The 13,180-nt window shown below is 28.9% G+C and overlaps 1 protein-coding gene across 1 annotated transcript in view; it reads right to left on the bottom strand.

Annotated features, from left to right (window-relative positions):
* hyd (E3 ubiquitin-protein ligase hyd) overlaps window positions 1-13,180 on the bottom strand; it is a 169,577-nt gene that overhangs the window by 16,435 nt on the left and 139,962 nt on the right. Inside the window, 5 exon segments of the mRNA XM_067286014.1 lie at window positions 3,457-3,526; window positions 3,617-3,805; window positions 6,917-7,136; window positions 8,749-9,005; window positions 10,649-11,530. Coding sequence (XP_067142115.1) covers window positions 3,457-3,526; window positions 3,617-3,805; window positions 6,917-7,136; window positions 8,749-9,005; window positions 10,649-11,530 — 1,618 coding nt within the window.

Genomic DNA, 13,180 nt, shown 5'->3' with positions numbered 1-13,180 from the left:
GAAACCGCGTGAAAATTTGAGTAGTTGAGCTGGCCGGACGGCCGTCGCGCCGGTGGCCGGACGCGATCGATGTGCGAGAGCAAACCGCGTCGTCGGTTGACGCGACGATAGCCGAGAGTGGCGAAGACGTCATCGCTCGCGCTAATTGTTTGGCAGATTTTTCGTTTGCCCACTTCTCGATATTTGTTTTGTTGTTGTTTGATGCTCGTGTACTTAGTAAATAACTTAAACTTCTTTTGTTTTGGAATCATAAGTTAAAATGCCGAAACGCAAGTGTACGTTCAATGTTAACTTACAAGCAAAATATCCGTTTATCAAGCAAATAAATACTCCCTCAGATGTTAGATGTGAAAAGTGTCATACAGAATTTAGCGTTTTCCATGGTGGTGCCAGTGATATTGAACAGCATTTAAAGTCTGAAAAACATAAAAATGCCGATCGTACCGCCGCTTCGAGTTCTTCGAAGTTAACCTTTTTAAGAAATCGGACGCACCAACTTTAAAGGATTTGGATATCGCCGCGGCAGAAGGCGTCTGGGCTTATCACACGATACAAGAAAACCACAGTTTTCGCTCTAATGATTGTGCGTCAAAATTAATTCAATCATGTTTTGATCTCAAATTTACATGCGCGCGTACGAAATCAGAAGCTATTGTAGTAAATGTTTTGACGCCTACAGCAATGAAAGAATTAAAAGATGATCTTGATAAGTCCAATTGTATTACAATACTAAACGACGCTTCAAACCACGGTAACAAGAAAATATACCCTATTCTAGTGCGCTTTTTTCAACCTTACGTAGGTGTGCAAGTAAAAATTTTAAATCTCCAAGACCAACCAGGTGAGACTTCTGACATCATTGTCGATTATTTAAACCAAGTGTTGACAGATAATAATTTGACAGCAAAAGTCGTGGCTTTTTGCGGAGACAATGCCAATGTCAATTTTGGAGGTGCGGCTAGGCGAGGAACTAACAATGTGCTAATGAAATTGCAAACATCACTGAAAAAGCCGTTGATAGGTATTGGATGTAGAGCCCATGTAATTCACAATGCAATAAAATCTGCTGCAGACAGGCTACCCTTAGATTACGAAAGCATTATTGTGAAGATATATTCATTTTTTTATATTTACACGATTCGAGTTGAAGCTCTAAAGGAGTTTTGCGCCGAAACTGAAACGGAATATAAACAAATGCTCGGCTATAGCAAAACTAGATGGCTTGCTCTTATGCCTGCCTTGGAAAGGGTTTTAAAAATGTATCAGCCATTAAAAAACTACTTTTTGAGTATTGAAAAATGTCCCCTGTTACTAAAAAACTTTTTCGAAGATCCCACATCCGAATTGTGGCTTTATTTTTTACACGCTCTGTCAGCAAGTTTTCATCAAGCTGTATTGAAACTGGAAGGTCAGACTGTATCGGCAATTGAAGCTGCAAAAGAAATCAATCAACTAAAAGACAATTTGACTCAGTAACAGACCAATCAGTTTCTTTCATTTATGGTCCGTCAATTAATAGTGAAATCGAAAGATAATGTTACTGCAACATAAATGTACTCAGCAAAAATATGTACTCCAATAACCACCACCTTATAAGTTGTCGAGGGAATTTTTAATTAAGAAAACTAACGTTTTCGATCTATTCCAGTTTAAACCCGAGGATGATCTATGGAATAGATTGAAAACGTTAGTTTTCTTAATTAAAAATTCCCTCGACAACTTATAAGGTGGTGGTTATTGGAGTGATAATGTTACTGACATAGATAAAGAGTTTGTGAAAAGGGCGGCTACAGAATTTTATCAAACAAGCCGTGAATATCTGGAGCAGTGGACTTGCTTTCTTACCAAAGAAATGGAGATATTTTATTGGGCAGATTTAAAAAAGGTCCCCGCATGGGAAGACGTTCAAAAATCTCTGGATGTATTAATTGAAAAGGAATATATTGACTGTAATAAAGATGCAGAAGTTTTTGACGAATTTTCGTTAATTTGTAACTACATTACATTGGATAAAGTAACCGAATGAAATAATCTAAATGTTTCCACGGAAACTCGTTGGGTAGAAGTATTCAAACACTTTCAAGCCAACAATCTTCAGCATGAAAACTTTTCTATTTTAATTGAATATATTTTATGTTTGCCTGCTACAAATGCTCCAGTACAAAGAGTATTTCCTATGATGAACAAATTGTGGCCATCTGAGAAGACCCAGTTACAAATTTCAGTTCTAAAGGCGATGTTGATAATTAAGGTGAATATAAAAAACACGTGCCAAGAGTTTCATTCTTACTTAAAATCATCAGCTATATTAAAGCAAATTTGTTCCTCTGATAAATATAAATACAGTAGAGACTCGTAAATCGGCACCCCGGTAATCAGAATTGCCGGTAATCGGCACGATTTTCAGTCGGACTGTGTCGTGCTGAATCGAACGTTTTTGATACTAAATTTACTTCTAAAGTATAATTTTCATGTTTTTATATTCTTCAATATATTTATTTTGTTTGTACAAAATGCAGAAATAATTTTTTACGATACAATAGCCACGATTATTATTATAAAAATTTTCGTTAGGCTTAAAATCGACGAAAATTCAACACGAAGCGACATGCAACGGAGAAAAATTCAACAGGAAGCGACACGCAACGGAGAAAAATTTGAACATCGGACAGGTTAATATATTTTTTCATACATAAACCGTAATCGGAACAAATCCCTAATCTGAACAACCCCAGTCCCCAATTGATTCCGATTTTCGGTTCACTACTGTATAACTAAACGTTTCGGGTATATATATTTTTTAATTCGTAACTTTTAAGCTAACTGACTGTTTCTGAATAAATAACTTTTAAAAAGTGTTTTTTTTTTTTATTGACTACCTGTTAATTAACCTAAATAAACCAATGTCCCGTTTTGAGTCAAAAAATAAATGGTCACGTTAATTGCAACTGACATACTGGAATAAAGAATATTAGATCATAAGTACACATATGTCCAAAACTTAAAGACAAATACAATTGGTAGCAGTGATAGATAGAAAGTCACTTGGTGACAAGTGACTTTCTGTTAGCAATTGTGAGTGCTGCATCAGTGTTGACCAGGGTGGCCATATTTTATACTGAAAGGTCTCTCTGCCTGGATATTGGTAAGCACTTTCCATTCATATGCCATCTATGTCCAAATGCCATATGTATTTTTTTTCCCACCAAAGACTTACTTTTATTGCTTTGATTTGTAAAATCCTACAAGTTGTTGTGTATTACAGTGTTACATGTCAAGTAATACAGTTCTTGCCATACTTGTCTGTATTCATCTACAGTTCTTTCTATTCATATACAATGTTGTCTGTCCTTAAGTTTTGGACACATGTATATTAATTTATAAAAACCAAAATATTTAAGAATAAGTTATATTTAAAACATTTATAAAATAAAGATAAGACAAAGTAATATTTACTATATTGAACACTTCTACTTCCTACTTGACAACTTTCCAAATTTGGCAACCTTTCTGATGAGAGCACAGCCTATTAAAAAATATTGAAATTACATATAATGAGAAGAATTATAAAAATTAGCATATAATATATTATATTTAAATTATCATTATTGTTTACCTCAGCCACAGCTGTATAGAAACTTCGAGCTACTCCACTACCCTCTCCAGGTTCATCTTTAAACATTACCTTCACTCGTGAGACAGCTAAAGGAGGAGAATTTTGCGAGCCTCTCCGACTGTAATTATTAAATTGTGTATTTAATTCTTTAAATGTTTGTGGCAACAACGATGTTCCTTCTCTCTCAATCTGAAAATTTTTAATAAAAAAAAAAAAAAAAACAATAATTAGAATTATTTAACTCTTTAAATACATAAGGATTGGTATTGTGTTAATTGTGATTACATTTGAAAATGCTACCAAAATAAACATGCACACAAATCTCTGACAGCAATGACAATTTAACTTCTATTTAGAAAAAAAGCAATTCAGAACACTAAAACATTGTTTTTTGATCACTTATTACTTTATGACTTCATATATAATTGATTAGAGCCTTATTACATATCAAATTTTAATGAAATATATCAGATGATTTCAATTATTTGAAATTTTATTTGTGTATTATAAAAACATTATTTTTCATTAGAAAATACAAGTTATGATTCAACAATACACACTAAATAATGGTAAGGATTTTAAACTCAAAGTTTCAATAATTGCTATAAAGTTACTATTGCCATATAAAAAACAAAAAAAAAAAACTAAATATATACATATAGTATATTCAATTTATTTATTTTTTTATAATTTTCACATAAATTTAATTAAATTATTTTTATTGACAATTTATGTTGTATTATGCAACAAGCTCACATTTGAGTTTTGGCAAAATTAGAGAGGTTGCAGCCCAAGTCAAAACTTCAAACTTGTAAGGCAAGCAGAAGTACACATCTAATGTTTGAACTCCAAGTAAACCACATTGTATTACATGTTTTGTCACATAATGCATCATGAGATTTGTTGTAAAATGACAGATGCACTCAAGAATGACAAAGGTGACCAGCAAAGGTAAATAAACAAATTATTTTTAAGTATATAAATACTTAAAAAAAATTTGGACATTTAATAACACAAAATAATTACTTTTTGACTTTAATTAGCATTTTGACTCCTACAATATAATTAGGATAATACCATACAATAGGAAAATCCCAATGTGCTTTGCCTGTTCTCACGACAACTTTTGCTGATGGTAGTGGTAGCTATAAATCCATATGAAGATGACAATCTAAAAACAGCTTGAGAAATTATTTCTAAAGATTTACAAATGCATTATGCTATTGATAGCAAGAGATGGTGTGAAAGAACAAACCTATTTCTAAAGTCCGTTTTGAGCGTCATTTATCTGAAAGCCGATCAACCAAAATGTCAGTTAACCGAAAGCGTTCCAGTTGGACTGTATCATGCTGAATCAAACGTTTTTGATACTAGATTAACTTCCAACATATAATTTTTTTGTTTTTATATTTTTCAATATATTTATTTTGTTTGTACAAAATAAAGAAATAATTTTTAACGATACAATAGCCATGATTATTATTTTAAAACATTTACATTAGGCTTAACAACAACAAAAATTCAACGCAAAGTGACACGCAACGGAGAAAATTTTCAACGTGGGATAGGTTAATATATTTTGTCGTACATAATCGGTTGTCCGAACAACCCCAGTCCCCAATTGATTCAGATAAACGACACTCTACTGTATATAGTTTGAACCTAAAATATAAATATTTCAAAGATTATAGATATGCATTAATATCAAAAGTATACTCTTCTATCTAGAATATGTAACTGTTTTGAGCACAAATGGATATATATAATGGAACCTGGTTGACTCAAACCAGAATAACCTGAAGTTGCATTTACTCAGTCATTTTCTTTCCCTAATCATCTAGCATAAGGATTTACATATTAAATCAAACTGGTTAACTCAAATGGGGTTTTTGATACAGTATTTTCATAAACTTTCCTAAATTTTAATTTTCTGTTAAATAAAATAATTAACATTCATCTACCAAATAAACTAATCAAACTTTCTAAAAAGCATAGGAATCATGTACGACTAAAAATAAAGACTGTCACGTGACAATAGGCAGGGCAATGGCTTCCAGACAGCATGTGTAACCTAAATACTGTAACTAACATTTAAACCTGCTTTTTTTTAACATTTTTCTTTGGTTTTATTTGATTTCTGATAGATTTCTCTAACTAGCTACTGTAATAAATAAATGGATTTTTGATACATTAATTTTAAAGAATGATATAGTCAGACTAAGTAAAAATTTTAACCTCTGCAGCAAAATTTTAAAAATATAACAATAAAAGAATGGTGTGTTTTTCATAACAAAATAAAATAAAAGATCAATTCTAAGTGCAAAATATTGCAATTTTAAAAAAAAAATCATTAAACACTTAAGAGTGAATGGATCAACCATTCAAGAAAGCATTTCTCAGTAGCTTATATAACCATTTGGTTAAGTATTTGATTTTCTGGACCAACACAATATCAACATTAAAGCAATAATTCTATGTAACAAGACCCACAGAAATATTGTATTAATAGTTTACTATGGATCATCAATAAACCAATGCACAAAAATCTTGATTTTTAACTGAACCTCCATAACTTGAAACTTTTTAACTTGAATAATCTGAATTTTATTTCTCCCAATCAATTTGAGTATTCCACTGTATTTTCACTGCTTATAAACTATCAGCTCAATTATACTTTCATTTAGATATTTTATTTTATAAAAAACTATTTAAAAAAAAAAAAAAAATATATATATATATATATAATATATATATATTATATTTATTTAAATTATTATTTTCTTTTCTGCTAGATGCAGATGGTTATTTCCCCACCCATTACAGATTCTGCTGGTCTGCAAGTGTTTAATGATATTTTGGTATGTATAGCAAGCATATTAGAGAATCAAACAACCTAGAGAATATTCTTGGGAGTTCATTCTGGATTCACATGTAGCCTCAGAACAGCAAACACTTGCTATAAAGAAATAATTTCTTACAAAAAAATTCTTCTTTTTTTTAAGGCTAAAAATAAACCAGAATCAAGTTTTTGTCTAAGAGGAACATATAAAAGATTTTATTGGAACAAAAATTATATACAAAAGAAGTTCTGAAAAAATAAAATAAAAAGGGAATGCAAATGCCATGAAATAATTTAGAGCAGACTTAATTGTTGTGTTAATTCATTTTTGATTGTACACTGCAAAAAATAAAGCATTTGTTGACGTGGTTTATTTTCAATAATGCCTTCACTTCCTCATCATTCTTTTAGTAATTTTTAGTTGGTTTATAAAAAAAATGACTACAGAATATAATACTTACTTTAGACAAATTAAGATCTTTCTGTTGAGAACTACGTAATTTTTCCATTTCACGTCTAAATCTAGCTTCTTTTACAGGAAATCCTCCTAATTCACTAATCACAGAACCAGGTTCAGCACCAACATCATCAACAAACACACGACCAAAAAGTTCCAACGATAGCCTCCATCTTCCTAATAAAACATCATGTGATACAAGTTGTCCTATCATATTCTGTGACCTAGACAGAAATAACTAAATTATACACACTGCTAAGTAATTTAAATAGAATATAAATAGTGTTTAATTTTTCACATAATTATTATTTAATTATTCTTAAGTTATAATTTTAATTTATGTTTACAGTCTGCTTGTTGTATTACCTAATGGAATATACATATCATGTAAACAATAAAACAGCAGCAAAGTGACAATGAAAGATGATTGTTTACCATCACATATTTACAATTCAATATGTTATTGGGAGTTAGTAATAATTAATAATTTTTTGTATTTATTTAATTGCTTAAAATGTCAAATTGTTCTGGATAGTCTTACATTCTTAAATGTAAAATACTTTATTATTATTTTTAACAGACAATAATTCTGAAAACAATTTTACAAATGAAAATGCACATTTTTAATAAAAAATAAATAGCAACTGCATAAATTATGTCATTTTTAAAATTGTTTTATGAAAACATGGCATTGATTTGATAATAAAAACTACTCATTGAGTTGCAAACCAGTGATCTTACAAATGAGTAAGACAGGCTCTCACCAAACTATGTGGTGTTCAATATGTTCTGCAAAACTTACTCGTAAATAGCTTGGAATCTTTTAACTTTGACTTTCTTAAAAACATTTGAGAAGCACAATGTCCCTTTGCTCAATAAGGGTTTATACTAAAGCTTATCCATACAAACATTATTATTGAAATCTGATGACCATATCATGACCTCGTTAGTATAATTTACTAAAAAACGATTTTTAATATAATCAATTAATAGAATAAAATGAGAAAATTTTATTATATTTATTGAATATTTTGATAATTGAAATAGAATTACAGTTGCATAATATGTTTTGATTTGTTATAAAACTTCAGTCACTATATAATAAAGAAATGTCTGTTATTCATTAGATTAACATAAAAAAAATGAAACATAAAACATTTTTAAAATTAACTTGTATAGCTATTATTCTGCAAAGTATCTACAAAATTACACAATAATCAGTCTTAAACAGCATGACAGAAGAATTTGACTGTTCACTTGATAATTATCTGCCAATCAGACCAAATTGATTTTGCACTTGTTGATCTGAATTACAAAGCTGATTATGATTATAAGAATACCTTAATTAACAAAGCACTCATCTAAAATAATAATATGCAATAACAAAAAATAATAATATGCAAGAAGAATAAAATCTCAGATGAATAAATTTCTTTTAAATTAAAACTTTCATTATTAATTAAGTCTATTTTAGTAAACTTCTTTCTGCCCATACAGTATTTATTACTTTTTATTTTATACTATATATCAAAATACTATAAAAATCAAATATGATAATACATAAAAAGTAGATTAAACAGCAAGAGTGCAGTTACTGGTTTAAATTAAAAAAATGCTTTATTAACCTTCTCTAAGTAAAAATTAAAATACAGGCATGGCATCTATTCTAATTTCTTTATAAAGTCTGAAATAATTTCACAGTAACAACATTACTATAATACAGTACTTAAATATCTTAACATAAATTTAATATAAATCACAGTACTTAAATTTACATTCTCTTATATATAAATTACAAAGAAAAAAACATGAAAATAATTATGAATAAATAAATACCTATTTATAACATTCTGACTCTGTACACCATCAATAACCATATTTGTAGTAGTGTTTTCATGATTTTGTTGAGATGATGTGTCCATATGTGTTTCATTGTTGGTTTGAATTAGAGGTACACATACAGAAACACCAGCTGTTGAACTGTTATTAAAAGGACATGAATTAGTGGATGTTACAGTTACTTCGGCTGCAGGACTAGGTGCAGCAACATATGTTGTTGTAGTAGTAGAAACAGGAAGTAATGATTCTGGAGTCTGTAATTATAAGATTTTAGATTAATGGAATGCTTCTTAAAATTTAACAAAAATAAAATTTTGAAATTTTTAATTTAAATTTGAACTACAAAAAAATTTTGCTGATCTCTTCTCTGTATCAACAGGATATCCAGAAAATCCTTGTGTAGTTTGAATCTTTAGCAATTTCATTTCTATACACACTAGGAGGTCTATCTGCTGCTCTTCAGCAGTCCAACCTTGTAGTTTCCATCACTTTTGTGATGCTCTCTACATTTTTGTAATGTAAAATAAATTTCATCTTTGAAAATAAGTAGACAGCACTAAAAACAACTGTTAAAATGACATTTGTTGTATAGGGTCAAACTTTAAAACCTCATAGAATGTCAATTGTGTTATTTTTTGATACTTCCCATTTTTATATCAATAGTAATGTATTTTACTCTTGACTGTACCATTTCATTTTTTGTAAAAAGTCTTCTACTCAAGTATTCATGTCAATGAGTCTGTGACTGAAGCCAGTATACTTTTTAAAGATTGTCTATGTAATATAATAAATGAGATTTAAAATTGTTAATGATTTATCTCCTCTAATTTCATATAATAAACACTTTACTAGTAGCTTCAATCAAACAATATTACAATTCCAATTACATTCTCTTGATTGTTGATACATTTCTGATCAACTAATCAAAGAGAACTTAGATTTCATTACAATAAGAAGCACTATATAGAAATTCAATCTAAAACCAAATTTTAAAAAATTTAACACTGATTCCATTAATGATAAGCTATAGACTGAAAGTGATTGTGTTGAAAAATTAACACCACCTTAAAATTAAATAAGCTAAATTTTAAGTAAATTTTCTCTATTTCACTTTACACATTATTTATATTTTACATTAAAATGAAACTTAAATATTCAAACTGCACAGGAATTTTATGGATACACTATACTTTATTGAATTTTTTGATAAAGTAAAATACTATTTAACTGTTTAAAATTTATAATATATTTTAATCTATCTATAATATATAAAAAAATATAATGCAATTCTTTATCATCAGAACTTTTTAATTTTAATTATTAAATTTTCCTTCATATATTTGACAGAAACAGACATGTTAGGACATTGTAGGTAGTAGTAAAAAGTAATTGTTAGGACAAGACAAGTGATACAAAACAGGAGAACAACTATCCTATGTGACAGTTATATAATAATTATTAATCCTTCATTTCAATGCCTCTCCAATTCTCAATGTTTCATACATCAGACAGAACAACAAATACAATGTACTGTACTTGAAAACAATGCATTGTGTATTTTTTTAAATTTAACATTAGCAACTTTTAAACTGTTTACTGTAAAAGATGAAATTAGATTATCATTTCTTGGCAGATTTCATTCATATATTTGAAATTAAATCATACAGTTCATTATATAAAAATTCAAACAGAAATTATTATAGTTAGGCATGACTTCATAATATATACTAATCTGAAAATTTCAACAGAGATGACTTTCATCAAGATCAAAAATGTGGAGTGAATATTTTTTACACTTAAATTAAAAAATAGAAAATTTCTTCAATAATTTTTAAATGTTAATATCATAATTTATCATCAAAAAATAAAAAGCAATGTGAAAATTCAAAAGTCTTACAGTTGCTGCAGATGGCCTGATACAACCAGCATGAACAATGACACTGGATTTCACAGGAGATTGTAATTCTGAAACCTTTTTGCTTGGGGCAGCCACTATAATAGGTGCTCTTGTTTCTAAACATAAAGCTGATGAAGAAACAGCTGTTGTATCAACAGGTCGTGGAATATTGATAACTGTTGGTTGACGAACAGATGAAGTAGGCACTATATTAAAATCTTGGTTATTTATTTGATTATTTGATGAAGCAAATCCTTCTCCTGTAGTAGTAGGAGCATGAGTAAGACTAGCAGCAATTCCTTCAACAGCAACAGTTGAAGGAATTTCTAGTTCAGAAGATGGGGGTGGTGGTGGAGGTGGAGGTGGTGGCGGCGGAGGTGGTGGCGGTGGCGGCGGCGGCGGACGGGTCGGAGGATGTGCCATAGATGATAGAGATGGCAGATAAGATGTATTGGTTGATATAGAGGACGAAAAATGATTATAAGATAGAGATTGCTGAGTGTTGCCATCAGAAGAACGAGGAGAAAGACCAAGTCTTGTTGGCAACACTTCAAATGGATTATAATTTCCATAATGTGAATTAGACGGATTAGTTATAGCTGGCATATTTACTGGTTCATGTGGAATACCAAATAAATCTTCCCTTCTCGAATTTGGTTGCAATAGATGAGGCTGATCAGCTAAAGGTAATGCTTCAGCCAAAGGAGTTGTAAATGGATCTGGAGGAGGACATCCTAAAAATAAAGTAGAATCTGAACGTTGAAAAAATGGGTGTTTTCGTCCTTTTGATGACAATAAATGAGAATCATCATCGGCACTATCAGTATCCATAGGAAGTGCAGGTCCAACTTCTTCTTCTTGATCTTCATTTTCATTCTCATCCTAAAATCAAAATATTGTCATTTGATGATCAAAAATACCAACAGATGGCAATCTTATATATCTATAGTGATCATTTCAATTAATCAGTAATAAATTTTTCAACATATTCAATGAAACCTCTTATGCATCTTAATAAATATTCAACATAATAATAAAGGTAAACACAGTTTTAAACATGTATCCACCATGTCAATCATACATGACAACTAATCATCAAATTAATTTGATTATTCTATTTATATAGTTTAACTAATTTTTTTTTTCATTTTCATTTGCTATACCCAATATTCAATAAAATGCATTGTATAATTCTGTATAATTTTGTTTAAATTGTTTTTTATGTTTATTATTAATCTTGATGTATAGTACTGATATATCTTATTTTTAAAAATAAATTTTATCAAAACTAAACAAAAATAATGTCAAATTCATCAGAGATAACTTAATAATTAGATGAAATAATTCTTATCAATTTAAAGCACTATTTTCAAACAAATGATATTCTAAAAACATTTTTGGAAACAAACTACTTTTTAATATTACAGTTTATCAACACGTTAGTATAATAAGAAAAACATGTAAAATTTTAACACAGTGTAACAGTTAACGTATCAATGTATAAATAAAGAAGCAATAGGACTAGATGCCCTGCAATATGCATTACATATAATAATTCTAATAAATAACACCTTTTTACATTAATCATAAACCACAGATTTCATATTATGAATATAATAAAATTTTAACACATGATCTTTTTATTAAAAAAAAAAATTCTTTTTTAATTTTATTTAACAAGGATGCAGTAAATGTCAGACAGACAGCAATACAGTGTTGGTCATTTCATTTGGATACATAATGCTTAAATCATTTTTTGGACATTAAATTTATGTTTATCATAAAAATTTTTCATCTAAGATTCAATTATATGTAGGAAAATAAAGAAAATTTTTCCCCCTTGTTTTTACTGAATACTAAATCACACTAGTGTTAATTTAACTTTTTATGCATAATATTCTTTATATAACTATTATTATTTTAAAATATTTTTAAAACACTTTGATCTATTTAACTGTGATAATCAGATTTCTCACAAAAATCTATTAATAATTTACTTAACAAACCAAAATTCATCTTGCACCAGACATTATTAGTATTAAAAATTTTTTCCACCACTTGTTCACAAATTATGTTAAAAATAACTTCACATAAAAGTAGACACAATGAAAATTTCCTGAAAGAAAACTTGTTGTTGTTCTTGTAATTTCTGTTCTTGATATGTCTTTTTGAAATTATAGTTAGTCATGTAAATATTAAATGCTCACAACAAACATTTATTTAAAATACTAAAATAAAAAAATTTCATTTTAATTTTTTTTGAGTACGTGTATTTACTTACAATATAAATTTTTAAATTTGTAAACCTAAAACCTAAAAAATTCATTCATTTCTCTTTGATATGATGTAAAGGTAGTCCTTGACTTTCAGAAAACTTGCTCTTTCACACACAATAAGTTATTTTGATATTCATAAATCATTTTTTGTTTGCCAAAATTCACATTTTCAGCTGACAAAAATTTCAAACGAGTGGGCAGTGATGCTTTCTGCCACATTTGGTACCAGTAACATCAACACCTTTTGTGAAAATTT

The sequence above is a fragment of the Centruroides vittatus genome, unplaced genomic scaffold (assembly GCF_030686945.1).
Source record: "Centruroides vittatus isolate TY-2023 unplaced genomic scaffold, ASM3068694v2 scaffold_324, whole genome shotgun sequence".
NCBI classification, from domain to species: Eukaryota; Metazoa; Arthropoda; class Arachnida; order Scorpiones; family Buthidae; genus Centruroides; species Centruroides vittatus.
The sequence above is the reverse complement of the archived record's forward strand: the minus strand, read 5'-3'. Positions and strand labels throughout refer to the sequence as shown.